Source organism: Pseudophryne corroboree, chromosome 2 (assembly GCF_028390025.1).
Source record: "Pseudophryne corroboree isolate aPseCor3 chromosome 2, aPseCor3.hap2, whole genome shotgun sequence".
Taxonomy (NCBI): Eukaryota; Metazoa; Chordata; class Amphibia; order Anura; family Myobatrachidae; genus Pseudophryne; species Pseudophryne corroboree.
The window spans coordinates 242,899,162-242,912,598 of record NC_086445.1 but is presented as its reverse complement, the minus strand read 5'-3'; the positions used below and the strand labels follow the sequence as shown (position 1 = coordinate 242,912,598).

At 48.4% G+C, this 13,437-nt stretch overlaps 1 protein-coding gene across 1 annotated transcript in view; it reads right to left on the bottom strand.

Annotated features, from left to right (window-relative positions):
• DNAJC14 (DnaJ heat shock protein family (Hsp40) member C14) overlaps positions 1-13,437 on the bottom strand; it is a 57,245-nt gene that overhangs the window by 21,740 nt on the left and 22,068 nt on the right. The window contains exon 3 of the mRNA XM_063952581.1: positions 7,811-7,930. Coding sequence (XP_063808651.1) covers positions 7,811-7,930 — 120 coding nt within the window. The remainder of the gene's footprint in view (positions 1-7,810; positions 7,931-13,437) is intronic.

Below are 13,437 nucleotides of genomic sequence, written 5' to 3'. Positions count from 1 at the left end.
TTTTGAGACCTGGCAGGGGTTAAATACATCCATATAGCCCCCAGGGGCTATATGTGATGTATTTTTAGCCAGAATAAGGTACTATCATTGCTGCCCAGGGCGCCCCCCCCCCCAGCGCCCTGCACCCTCAGTGACCGCTGCTATGAAGTGTGCTGACAACAATGGCGCACAGCTGCAGTGCTGTGCGCTACCTCATGAAGACTGAAGAGTCTTCTGCCGCCGTTTCTGGACCTTCACTTTTCGGCATCTGCAAGGGGGGTCGGCGGCGCGGCTCCGGGACGAACCCCAGGGTGAGACCTGTGTTCCGACTCCCTCTGGAGCTAATGGTGTCCAGTAGCCTAAGAAGCCAATCCATCCTGCACGCAGGTGAGTTCACTTCTCTCCCCTAAGTCCCTCGTAGCAGTGAGCCTGTTGCCAGCAGGACTCACTGAAAATAAAAAACCTAACAAACTTTTACTCTAAGCAGCTCTTTAGGAGAGCCACCTAGATTGCACCCTTCTCGGCCGGGCACAAAAATCTAACTGAGGCTTGGAGGAGGGTCATAGGGGGAGGAGCCAGTGCACACCACCTGATCCTAAAGCTTTTACTTTTGTGCCCTGTCTCCTGCGGAGCCGCTAATCCCCATGGTCCTGACGGAGTCCCCAGCATCCACTTAGGACGTCAGAGAAATAAGATTTTACTTACTGCTAAATCTATTTCTCGTAGTCCGTAGTGGATGCTGGGGACTTCGTAAGGACCATGGGGAATAGACGGGCTCCGCAGGAGACAGGGCACTTTAAGAAAGAATTAGGAATACTGGTGTGCACTGGCTCCTCCCTCTATGTCCCTCCTCCAGACCTCAGTTAAGGAAACTGTGCCCGGAAGAGCTGACAGTACAAGGAAAGGATTTTGGAATCCAGGGTAAGACTCATACCAGCCACACCAATCACACCGTATAACTCGTGATAACCATACCCAGTTAACAGTATGAACAACAGAGCATCAGATAAACCTGATGCAACCATAAAATAACCCTTATTTAAGCAATAACTATATACAAGTATTGCAGAAGAAGTCCGCACTTGGGACGGGCGCCCAGCATCCACTACGGACTACGAGAAATAGATTTACCGGTAAGTAAAATCTAATTTTCTCTAACGTCCTAGTGGATGCTGGGGACTCCGTAAGGACCATGGGGATTATACCAAAGCACCCAAACGGGCGGGAGAGTGCGGATGACTCTGCAGCACCGAATGAGCAAACTCAAGGTCCTCCTCAGCCAGGGTATCAAACTTGTAGAACTTTGCAAAGGTGTTTGAACCCGACCAAGTAGCCGCTCGGCAAAGCTGTAATGCCGAGACCCCTCGGGCAGCCGCCCAAGAAGAGCCCACCTTCCTTGTGGAATGGGCTTTTACTGATTTCGGAGGCGGCAAGCCAGCCACAGAATGAGCCTGCTGAATCGTGTTACAGATCCAGCGAGCAATAGTTTGCTTTGAAGCAGGAGCACCCAGCTTGTTGGATGCATACAGGATAAACAGCGACTCAGTTTTCCTGACTCTAGCCGTTCTGGCTACATAAACCTTCAAAGCCCTGACTACATCCAGTAACTCGGAATCCTCCAAGTCACGATTAGCCACAGGCACCACGATAGGTTGGTTCAAATGAAAAGAAGACACTACTTTTGGCAGAAATTGCGGACGAGTCCGCAATTCTGCCCTGTCCATATGGAAAACCAGATGGGGGCTTTTATGTGACAAAGCCGCCAATTCTGACACACGCCTAGCTGAAGCCAAGGCTAACAGCATGACCACCTTCCACGTGAGATATTTTAACTCCACGGTGTTAAGAGGCTCAAACCAGTGTGATTTCAGGAAACTCAACACCACGTGAAGATCCCAAGGTGCCACTGGAGGCACAAACGGGGGCTGAATATGTACCACTCCCTTTACAAAAGTCTGGAAGAGAAGCCAGTTCTTTTTGAAAGAAAATGGATAGGGCCGAAATCTGGACCTTAATGGACCCCAATTTTAGGCCCAAAGTCACTCCCGACTGTAGGAAGTGAAGGAAACGGCCCAGCTGGAATTCCTCTGTAGGAGCATTCCTGGCCTCACACCAAGCAACATATTTTCGCCGTATACGGTGATAATGTTTAGCCGTCACGTCCTTCCTAGCCTTTATTAGCGTAGGAATAACCTCATCCGGAATCCCTTTTTCTGCTAGGATCCGGCGTTCAACCGCCATGCCGTCAAACGCAGCCGCGGTAAGTCTTGGAACAGACAGGGCCCCTGTTGCAACAGATCCTGTCTGAGAGGCAGAGGCCATGGGTCCTCTGTGAGCATTTCTTTCAGTTCCGGATACCAAGTCCTTCTTGGCCAATCCGGAACAATGAGTATTGTTCTCACTCCTCTTTTTCTTACGATTCTCAGCACCTTGGGTATGAGAGGAAGAGGAGGAAACACATAAACCGACTGGAACACCCACGGTGTCACTAGTGCGTCCACAGCTATCGCCTGAGGGTCTCTTGACCTGGCGCAATACCTTTGTAGCTTTTTGTTGAGACGGGATGCCATTATGTCCACCTGTGGCAGGTCCCAACGACTTGTAATCTGTGTGAATACTTCTTGATGAAGTCCCCACTCTCCCGGGTGGAGGTCGTGCCTGCTGAGGAAGTCTGCTTCCCAGTTGTCCACTCCCGGAATGAACACTGCTGACAGTGCTTTTACGTGATTCTCCGCCCAGCGCAGAATTCTGGTGGCTTCCGCCATCACCACCCTGCTCCTTGTGCCGCCTTGGCGGTTTACATGAGCCACTGCGGTGATGTTGTCTGATTGAATCAGCACTGATCTGTCGCGAAGCAGGGTCTCCGCTTGACTTAGGTCGTTGTATATGGCCCTTAGTTCTAGGATATTGATGTGAAGGCAAGTCTCCTGACTTGACCACAGACCCTGGAAATTTCTTCCCTGTGTGACTGCCCCCCACCCTCGGAGGCTTGCATCCGTGGTCACCAGGACCCAGTCCTGAATGCCGAATCTTCGGCCCTCAAGAAGGTGAGCACTCTGCAGCCACCACAGAAGAGACACCCTGGCCCTGGGGGATAGGGTGATCAGCCGATGCATCTGTAGATGTGATCCGGACCACTTGTCCAACAGATCCCATTGAAAGGTCCTCGCATGGAACCTGCCGAAGGGAATGGCCTCGTATGATGCCACCATCTTTCCCAGGACTCGCGTGCCTTGATGCACCAACACCCGTTTTGGTTTTAAGAGGTCTCTGACCAGTGTCATGAGTTCCTGAGCCTTCTCCGTCGGGAGAAAAACCTTCTTCAGGTCGGTGTCCAGAATCATGCCCAGAAAGGGCAGACGCGTCGTAGGAATCAGCTGCGACTTTGGAATATTCAGAATCCAGCCGTGCTGTTGTAACACTTCCCGAGAGCGTGCTACGCTGGTCAGCAACTGCTCTCTGGACCTCGCCTTCATGAGGAGATCGTCCAAGTATGGGATAATTGTGACTCCCTGCTTTCGCAGGAGCACCATCATTTCCGCCATTACCTTGGTAAATATTCTCGGTGCCGTGGAGAGACCAAACGGCAACGTCTGGAATTGGTAATGACAATCCTGTACCGCAAAACTGAGGTACGCCTGATGAGGTGGATAAATGGGGACATGAAGGTATGCATCCTTTATGTCCAGAGACACCATAAAATCCCCCTCTTCCAGGCTTGCAATGACCGCTCTGAGCGATTCCATCTTGAACTTGAACCTTTTCAGGTAAATGTTCAGGGATTTTAAATTCAAAATGGGTCTGACCGAACCGTCCGGTTTCGGTACCACCACCACCTGCTGGAGATATAATTTGTGAATTGCCGCTAACACTATTTCCCTCTCTAAGGGGGAAGCTGGCAGGGCCGATTTGAGGTATCGGTGAGGGGGCATCTCTTCGAATTCCAGCTTGTATCCCTGAGATACAATCTGTACAGCCCAGGGATCCACCCGTGAGCGAACCCACTGGTGGATGAAATTTCGGAGACGCGCCCCCACCGATCCTGGCTCCACCTGTGGAGCCCCAGCGTCATGCGGTGGATTTAGTGGAAGCCGGGGAGGACTTCTGTTCCTGGGAACTAGCTGTATTGTGCAGCTTCTTTCCTCTACCCCTGCCTCTGGCCAGAAAAGACGCACCTCGGACTTTCTTGCCTCTTTGTGACCGAAAGGACTGCATTTGGTAATACGGTGCTTTCTTAGGCTGTGAGGGAATATATGGCAAAAAATTTTACTTCCCAGCCGTAGCTGTGGAAACTAGGTCCGAGAGACCGTCCCCCAACAATTCCTCACCCGTATAAGGTAAAACCTCCATGTGCCGTTTTGAGTCGGCATCACCTGTCCATTGCCGAGTCCACAGGACCTTTCTGGACGAAATCGACATTGCATTTATTCTAGAGCCCAGTAGGGTAATATCTCTCTGGGCATCTCTCATATACAAGACAGCGTCTTTAATATGCCCCAGGGTCAGTAATATAGTATCCTTGTCCAAGGTATCAAGGTTCCTCAGATAAAGTATCTGTCCATGCTGCAACAGCACTACACATCCAGGCCGACGCAATTGCCGGCCTTAGCAGAGTACCTGAATGTGTATAAATGGACTTCAGAATACCTTCCTGCTTTCTATCCGCAGAATCCTTTAGGGTGGCCGTATCCTGTGACGGCAGGGCTACCTTCTTAGATAAGCGTGTCAAAGCTTTGTCTACCCTAGGGGAGGATTCCCAGCGTAACCTGTCCGTTGGCGGGAAATGATACGCCATAAGCAACCGTTTGGAAATCTGCACTTTCCTATCTGGAGATTCCCAAGCTTTTTCACATAACTCATTTAACTCATGTGAAGGGGGAAAGGTCACCTCATGCCTTTTTTCCCCAAACATATAAACCCTCTTGTTAGGGACTGGGTTTTCCTCTGAGATGTGTAATACATCCTTCATTGCTATAATCATGTAGCGGATGGCTTTAGCCATTTTAGGCTGCAACTTTGCATCATTGCCATCGACACTGGAGTCAGAATCCGTGTCGATATCTGTGTCAACTATTTGGGATAGTGGACGCTTCTGAGACCCTGACGGCCTCTGCGTTGTAGGGTCAGGCATGGGTTGAGACCCTGACTGTCCCAAGGCTTCAGCTTTATCCAACCTTTTATGCAAGGAATTAACATCATTTAAAACCTTCCACATATCCATCCAATCGGGTGTCGGCGGCGACACCACATTCATCTGCACCTGCTCTGCTTCCACATAGCCTTCCTCGTCAAACATGTCGACACAAGCGTACCGACACACCACACACACAGGGGATGCTCTATTTGAGGACAGAACCACCACAAGGCCCTTTGGAGAGACAGAGAGAGAGTATGCCAGCACACACCCCAGCGCTATATGACCCAGGAATTACACAGTAACTTAGTGTTTACCCAGTAGCTGCTGTATACACTGATTTTGCGCTAAATTTATGTGCGCCCCCCCCCCCCTCTCTTTTTACCCTCTTTCTACCGTGAATCTGCAGGGGAGAGCCTGGGGAGCTTCCTCTCAGCGGAGCTGTGGAGAGAAAATGGCGCTGGTGAGTGCTGAGGAAGAAGCCCCGCCCCCTCAGCGGCGGGCTTCTGTCCCGCGATTTTGTATAAAATAATGGCGGGGGCTCATGCATATATACAGTGCCCAACTGTATATATGCTCTTTTATGCCAAGAGCTACCTAATTGCTGCCCAGGGCGTCCCCCCCATGTGCCCTACAGTGACCGGAGTGTGCGGGTTTAATGTGGGAGCAATGGCGCACAGCTGCAGTGCTGTGCGCTACCTCATATGAAGACTGGAGTCTTCTGCCGCCGCTTTCGAAGTCTTCTTGCTTCTCACGCCGGCTTCTGGCTCTGTGAGGGGGACGGCGGCGCGGCTCCGGGATCGGACGACCAAGGGTGCGTTCCTGTGTTCGATCCCTCTGGAGCTAATGGTGTCCAGTAGCCTAAGAAGCATGACCTATCCACAGTGAGTAGGTCTGCTTCTCTCCCCTCAGTCCCACGTAGCAGAGAGTCTGTTGCCAGCAGATCTCTCTGAAAATAAAAAAATCCTAACAAAATACTTCCTATTCAGCAAGCTCAGGAGAGCTCACTAAAGTGCACCCAGCTCATCCGGGCACAGATTCTAACTGAGGTCTGGAGGAGGGACATAGAGGGAGGAGCCAGTGCACACCAGTATTCCTAATTTTTTCTTAAAGTGCCCTGTCTCCTGCGTAGACAGTCTATTCCCCATGGTCCTTACGGAGTCCGCAGCATCCACTAGGACGTTAGAGAAAGCTTATAATACCTCTGTGGGAGTGTCTAGGAGTCACTTTCATAGCTCTTAGCTAGTGTTTTCCTAAAGCTGGGCATATACAGTAAGATCTGCTCAGAAATTGGTGCTGCCTTTCTAGATCAGTAACACATATAGTGGAAGACAACACTTTGAAAGTACAGTACCAAACACACAACTGAGACTGCTTTTGTATAATGGAGATCTGTGAGAAATAATTACAGGACAAGACAACCTTTAGGTGGTAACAGATTTTATATCGGGTAATAGATATTACACTACCTTCCTACACCAAAATCAAGGTCACATGTCATCTCTACCTCGCTTCTTATTATCAACATTTACCTTCAAGGGCAAGTAAAAACACTAAAGGGCCCTACACACTTAGATTATCTATCCAATCTGGCTGATTGCAAAGAAAATCTGGCAATTTCCGAGAGCAAATGACAATCAACCATTTGCTCCCAAAATCCAGAAAATGGACAAAAACGGTTGGTCAGATAAATTGGTTTAATGAAACAAACTTAACCATTTTGTCTGAAAGTCCATTTTTGTCTGTTTTCAGTGTTTGAGAGCAAATGGTTAATTGTAATTTGCTCCAATACATTACCAGATTTTTGTTCCAACCAGAAAGATTGGACATAATCTTTAAATGTGTAGAGCCTTAAGTCATTGTTTTACATCCACCATGCTGTCTTAACTCCTTGCACTGTTAGTGGGAAGGGGTTCTCTTACTCAGCAGGCACAGGCTGTGTGACAACTTGGAAGACATGCTTTGCAAATAGGCATAGTATGATCGGTTAGGACACTATAGTAGTATAGGCAAATCAGTCTCAACTTTTTGATCTAAATCAGATCATAATAGGACACTGTCCTAAAATGGAGGAAAGGGTGTCAGCTGTCTGTTAAGGAGAGGGAAGTAATATGTTACTTTTAATAGGGCAGACTAATGGAGGCCGAGCACAGTAACAGTACTGTATTTGCATACTTGTAAACAGATCTAAACCAGCACCGAGACACATAAACAGATAGCCAAGAGGTTTTCTTGTAGGTGCAAATATACAATGATGGTCACCTGCACTAGCTAAACGCTTGTGATTGGCTAATTACAAAATGCACCAATGATGCATATAGGTGCTTTCTTCATTGTTTGCTCATATGTTACGTTGTCTGTGTGCGTGTTTTAGTAATTTGTTATTTATGTACATTCACCTGATGAATTAGATAGGTTGGGATTTGTTTTTTTTAAATTCTGCTGAAACCTAACAGCGAATGTGTATTTAGCAAACAAAACAAATCCTTATGTAACTTATACCGGAAGTGGAGCATAGGCTACTGGTAAACCACATGCAACCGGCAATAGTACAGAATCTACATAGATTTGCCACGGAGGCTTTTTAGTATACACGTTTTAGACTAGCAAAATTGGTAGCAAATACATTAAAACCCAGCTCAAAACCAATTCAAGTAACTCCTCCACATAGGATTCTGTCTGATGGCTGCATCGTACCTGTGTTTTCCCTGACACTTGCTGCACATCATACTGTTCATTGCATCCTTTAGATCGTCCTGCAGTTTGGTGAGAAACTCGTTCATAGATTTAGCCAGCTCAGTTTCAGACATTCGTTTCCTGGAAAGCAAAATTAACAATGGCAAGAGGAACACTCACTGGCAGTGGACGAGACCACATTATTAATGGACAGCAGGAAAACCTTTTTGATTAGTGGAGCCTAGTGAGTTTTACACTCCTTTTTCTTACAACATAGGTATAAAATCTTATTTGTATTATTAAGCATGTATAAGAGGAATATAAAAGCCTATACAGGAGAAAAACGTCCTCCCCTCATCATTTTGACTGTTTCTGCAGTAGCATTTACATCTGCATATTTATTTAGAGGCAAAACCTGAGGTGTTGGGTTTGGAAAATACATACCCAACACATTGGGGGAAATATAATGGTTTCTCCCCGCGGTCACCACTCAATGGCGCCCAACAGAGCAATTCAATTGTTGCTCCGTTTGGGCGCGCTGAGCCACCGGGAGACACATTTCAGCTCGCAGACCCCATGCTGGCGAGCTGAAGTGTGTGAAAAGTGACCTGTTTGGCCGCTCAAACAACACTTTTCAGGCTCGTGCCCATTAGTTTAGACAGATTTAAACCCAACACTGATGGGTGTGATTGGCACGATAAACAGCATCAATTGAATATCGCCCCTGCGATCTACCGTCACTTTAGACGGGAAATCGGGTGGCAATATCAACTGAATTCCTCCCAATGAGTTTTGCCTTTAATAAAAAAAAATAAAAAAAAAAATCTCTGCTTTAATACTCACCAAAAAAAATAAGAATTTACTTACCGATAATTCTATTTCTCGTAGTCCGTAGTGGATGCTGGGGACTCCGTCAGGACCATGGGGAATAGCGGCTCCGCAGGAGACAGGGCACAAAAGTAAAAGCTTTAGGATCAGGTGGTGTGCACTGGCTCCTCCCCCTATGACCCTCCTCCAAGCCTCAGTTAGGATACTGTGCCCGGACGAGCGTACACAATAAGGAAGGATTTTGAATCCCGGGTAAGACTCATACCAGCCACACCAATCACACTGTACAACCTGTGATCTGAACCCAGTTAACAGCATGATAACAGCGGAGCCTCTGAAAAGATGGCTCACAACAATAATAACCCGATTTTTGTAACAATAACTATGTACAAGTATTGCAGACAATCCGCACTTGGGATGGGCGCCCAGCATCCACTACGGACTACGAGAAATAGAATTATCGGTAAGTAAATTCTTATTTTCTCTGACGTCCTAAGTGGATGCTGGGGACTCCGTCAGGACCATGGGGATTATACCAAAGCTCCCAAACGGGCGGGAGAGTGCGGATGACTCTGCAGCACCGAGTGAGAGAACTCCAGGTCCTCCTCAGCCAGGGTGTGCCCCTGACCAAGTAGCAGCTCGGCAAAGTTGTAAAGCCGAGACCCCTCGGGCAGCCGCCCAAGATGAGCCCACCTTCCTTGTGGAATGGGCATTTACATATTTTGGCTGTGGCAGGCCTGCCACAGAATGTGCAAGCTGAATTGTACTACACATCCAACTAGCAATCGTCTGCTTAGAAGCAAGAGCACCCAGTTTGTTGGGTGCATACAGGATAACAGCAAGTCAGTTTTCCTGACTCCAGCCGTCCTGGAAACCTATATTTTCAGGGCCCTGACAACATCTAGCAACTTGGAGTCCTCCAAGTCCCTAGTAGCCGCAGGTACCACAATAAGCTGGTTCAGGTGAAACGCTGACACCACCTTAGGGAGAAACTGGGGACGAGTCCGCAGCTCTGCCCTGTCCGAATGGACAATCAGATATGGGCTTTTGTGAGACAAAGCCGCCAATTCTGACACTCGCCTGGCCGAGGCCAGTGCCAACATCATGGTCACTTTCCATGTGAGATATTTCAAATCCACAGATTTGAGCGGTTTAAACCAATGTGATTTGAGGAATCCCAGAACTACGTTGAGATCCCACAGTGCCACTGGAGGCACAAAAGGGGGTTGTATATGCAGTACTCCCTTGACAAACTTCTGGACTTCAGGAACTGAAGCCAATTCTTTCTGGAAGAAATCGACAGGGCCGAAATTTGAACCTTAACGGACCCAAATTTGAGGCCCATAGACACTCCTGTTTGCAGGAAATGCAGGAATCGACCGAGTTGAAATTTCTTCGTGGGGCCTTCCTGGCCTCACACCACGCAACATATTTTCGCCACATGTGGTGATAATGTTGTGCGGTCACCTCCTTCCTGGCTTTGACCAGGGTAGGAATGACCTCTTCCGGAATGCCTTTTTCCCTTAGGATCCGGCGTTCCACCGCCATGCCGTCAAACGCAGCCACGGTAAGTCTTTGAACAGACCTGGTACTTGCTGAAGCAAGTCCCTTCTTAGCGGCAGAGGCCATGAGTCCTCTGTGAGCATTTCTTGAAGTTCCGGGTGCCACGTCCTTCTTGGCCAATCCGGAGCCACGAGTATAGTTCTTACTCCTCTACGTCTTATAATTCTCAGTACCTTGGGTATGAGAAGCAGAGGAGGGAACACATACACCGACTGGTACACCCACGGTGTTACCAGAACGTCCACAGCTATTGCTTGAGGGTCTCTTGACCTGGCGCAATACCTGTCCAGTTTTTTGTTCAGGCGGGACGCCATCATGTCCACCTTTGGTCTTTCCCAACGGTTCACAATCATGTGGAATACTTCCCGATGAAGTCCCCACTCTCCCGGGTGGAGATCGTGCCTGCTGAGGAAGTCTGCTTCCCAGTTTTCCACTCCCGGAATGAACACTGCTGACAGTGCTATCACATGATTTTTCGCCCAGCGAAGAATCCTTGCAGTTTCTGCCATTGCCCTCCTGCTTCTTGTGCCGCCCTGTCTGTTTACGTGGGCGACTGCCGTGATGTTGTCCCACTGGATCAATACCGGCTGACCTTGAAGCAGAGGTCTTGCTAAGCTTAGAACATTGTAAATTGCCCTTAGCTCCAGTATATTTATGTGGAGAGAAGTCTCCAGACTTGATCACACTCCCTGGAAATTTTTTCCCTGTGTGACTGCTCCCCAGCCTCTCAGGCTGGCATCCGTGGTCACCAGGACCCAGTCCTGAATGCCGAATCTGCGGCCCTTTAGTAGATGAGCACTCTGCAGCCACCGCAGAAGAAACACCCTTGTCCTTGGAGACAGGGTTATCCGCTGATGCATCTGAAGATGCGATCCGGACCATTTTTCCAGCAGATCCCACTGAAAAGTTCTTGCGTGAAATCTGCCGAATGGAATCGCTTCGTAAGAAGCCACCATTTTTCCCAGGACCCTTGTGCAATGATGCACTGACACTTTTCCTGGTTTTAGGAGGTTCCTGACTAGCTCGGATAACTCCCTGGCTTTCTCCTCCGGGAGAAACACCTTTTTTCTGGACTGTGTCCAGAATCATCCCTAGGAACAGCAGACGTGTCGTCGGAGACAGCTGCGATTTTGGAATATTTAGAATCCACCCGTGCTGTCGTAGAACTACTTGAGATAGTGCTACTCCGACCTCCAACTGTTCTCTGGACCTTGCCCTTATCAGGAGATCGTCCAAGTAAGGGATAATTAAGACGCCTTTTCTTTGAAGAAGAATCATCATTTCGGCCATTACCTTGGTAAAGACCCGGGGTGCCGTGGACAATCCAAACGGCAGCGTCTGAAACTGATAGTGACAGTTTTGTACCACGAACCTGAGGTACCCTTGGTGAGAAGGGCAAATTGGGACATGGAGGTAAGCATCCTTGATGTCCAGGGACACCATATAGTCCCCTTCTTCCTGGTTCGCTATCACTGCTCTGAGTGACTCCATCTTGATTTGAACCTTTGTATGTAAGCGTTCAAATATTTCAGATTTAGAATAGGTCTCACCGAGCCGTCTGGCTTCAGTACCACAATATAGTGTGGAATAATACCCCTTTCCTTGTTGTAGGAGGGGTACTTTGATTATCACCTGCTGGGAATACAGCTTGTGAATTGTTTCCAATACTGCCTCCCTGTCGGAGGGAGACGTTGGTAAAGCAAACTTCAGGAACCTGCGAGGGGGAGACGTCTCGAATTTCCAATCTGTACCCCTGGGATACTACTTGTAGGATCCAGGGGTCCACTTGCGAGTGAGCCCACTGCGTGCTGAAACTCTTGAGACGACCCCCCACCGCACCTGTTTGTACGGCCCCAGCGTCATGCTGAGGACTTGGCAGAAGCGGTGGAAGGCTTCTGTTCCTGGGAATGGGCTGCCTGCTGCAGTCTTCTTCCCTTACCTCTATCCCTGGGCAGATATGACTGGCCTTTTGCCCGCTTGCCCTTATGGGGACGAAAGGACTGAGGCTGAAAAGACAATGTCTTTTTCTGCTGAGATGTGACTTGGGGTAAAAAAGGTGGATTTTCCAGCTGTTGCGTGGCCACCAGGTCCGATGGACCGACCCCAAATAACTCCTCCCCTTTATACGGCAATACTTCCATGTGCCGTTTGGAATCTGCATCACCTGACCACTGTCGTGTCCATAAACATCTTCTGGCAGATATGGACATCGCACTTACTCTTGATGCCAGAGTGCAAATATCCCTCTGTGCATCTCGCATATATAGAAATGCATCCTTTAAATGCTCTATAGTCAATAAAATACTGTCCCTGTCAAGGGTATCAATATTTCCAGTCAGGGAATCCGACCAAGCCACCCCAGCGCTGCCCATCCAGGCTGAAGCGATCGCTGGTCGCAGTATAACACCAGTATGTGTGTATATACTTTTTAGGATATTTTCCAGCCTCCTATCAGTTGGCTCCTTGAGGGCGGCCCTATCTGGAGACGGTAACGCCACTTGTTTTGATAAGCGTGTGAGCGCCTTATCCACCCTAAGGGGTGTTTCCCAACGCGCCATAACTTCTGGCGGGAAAGGGTATACCGCCAATAATTTTCTATCGGGGGAAACCCAAGCATCATCACACACTTCATTTAATTTATCTGATTCAGGAAAAACCACATGTAGTTTTTTCACACTCCACATAATACCCTTTTTTGTGGTACTTGTAGTATCAGAAATATGTAACATCTCCTTCATTGCCCTTAACAAGTAACGTGTGGCCCTAAAGGAAAATACGTTTGTTTCTTCACCGTCGACACTGGAGTCAGTGTCCGTGTCTGTGTCGACCGACTGAGGTAAAAGGACGTTTTAACGCCTCTGACGGTGTTTGAGACGCCTGGACAGGTACTAATTGGTTTGCCGGCCGTCTCATGTCGTCAACCGACCTTGCAGCGTGTTGACATTATCACGTAATTCCTTAAATAAGCCATCCATTCCGGTGTCGACTCCCTAGAGAGTGACATCACCATTACAGGCAATTTCTCCGCCTCCTCACCAACATCGTCCTCATACATGTCGACACACACGTACCGACACACAGCACACACACAGGGAATGCTCTGATAGAGGACAGGACCCCACTAGCCCTTTGGGGAGACAGAGGGAGAGTTTGCCAGCACACACCAAAAACGCTATAATTATACAGGGACAACCTTTATATAAGTGTTTTTCCCTTATAGCATTTTAATATATATAGTCATATCGCCAAATAAGTGC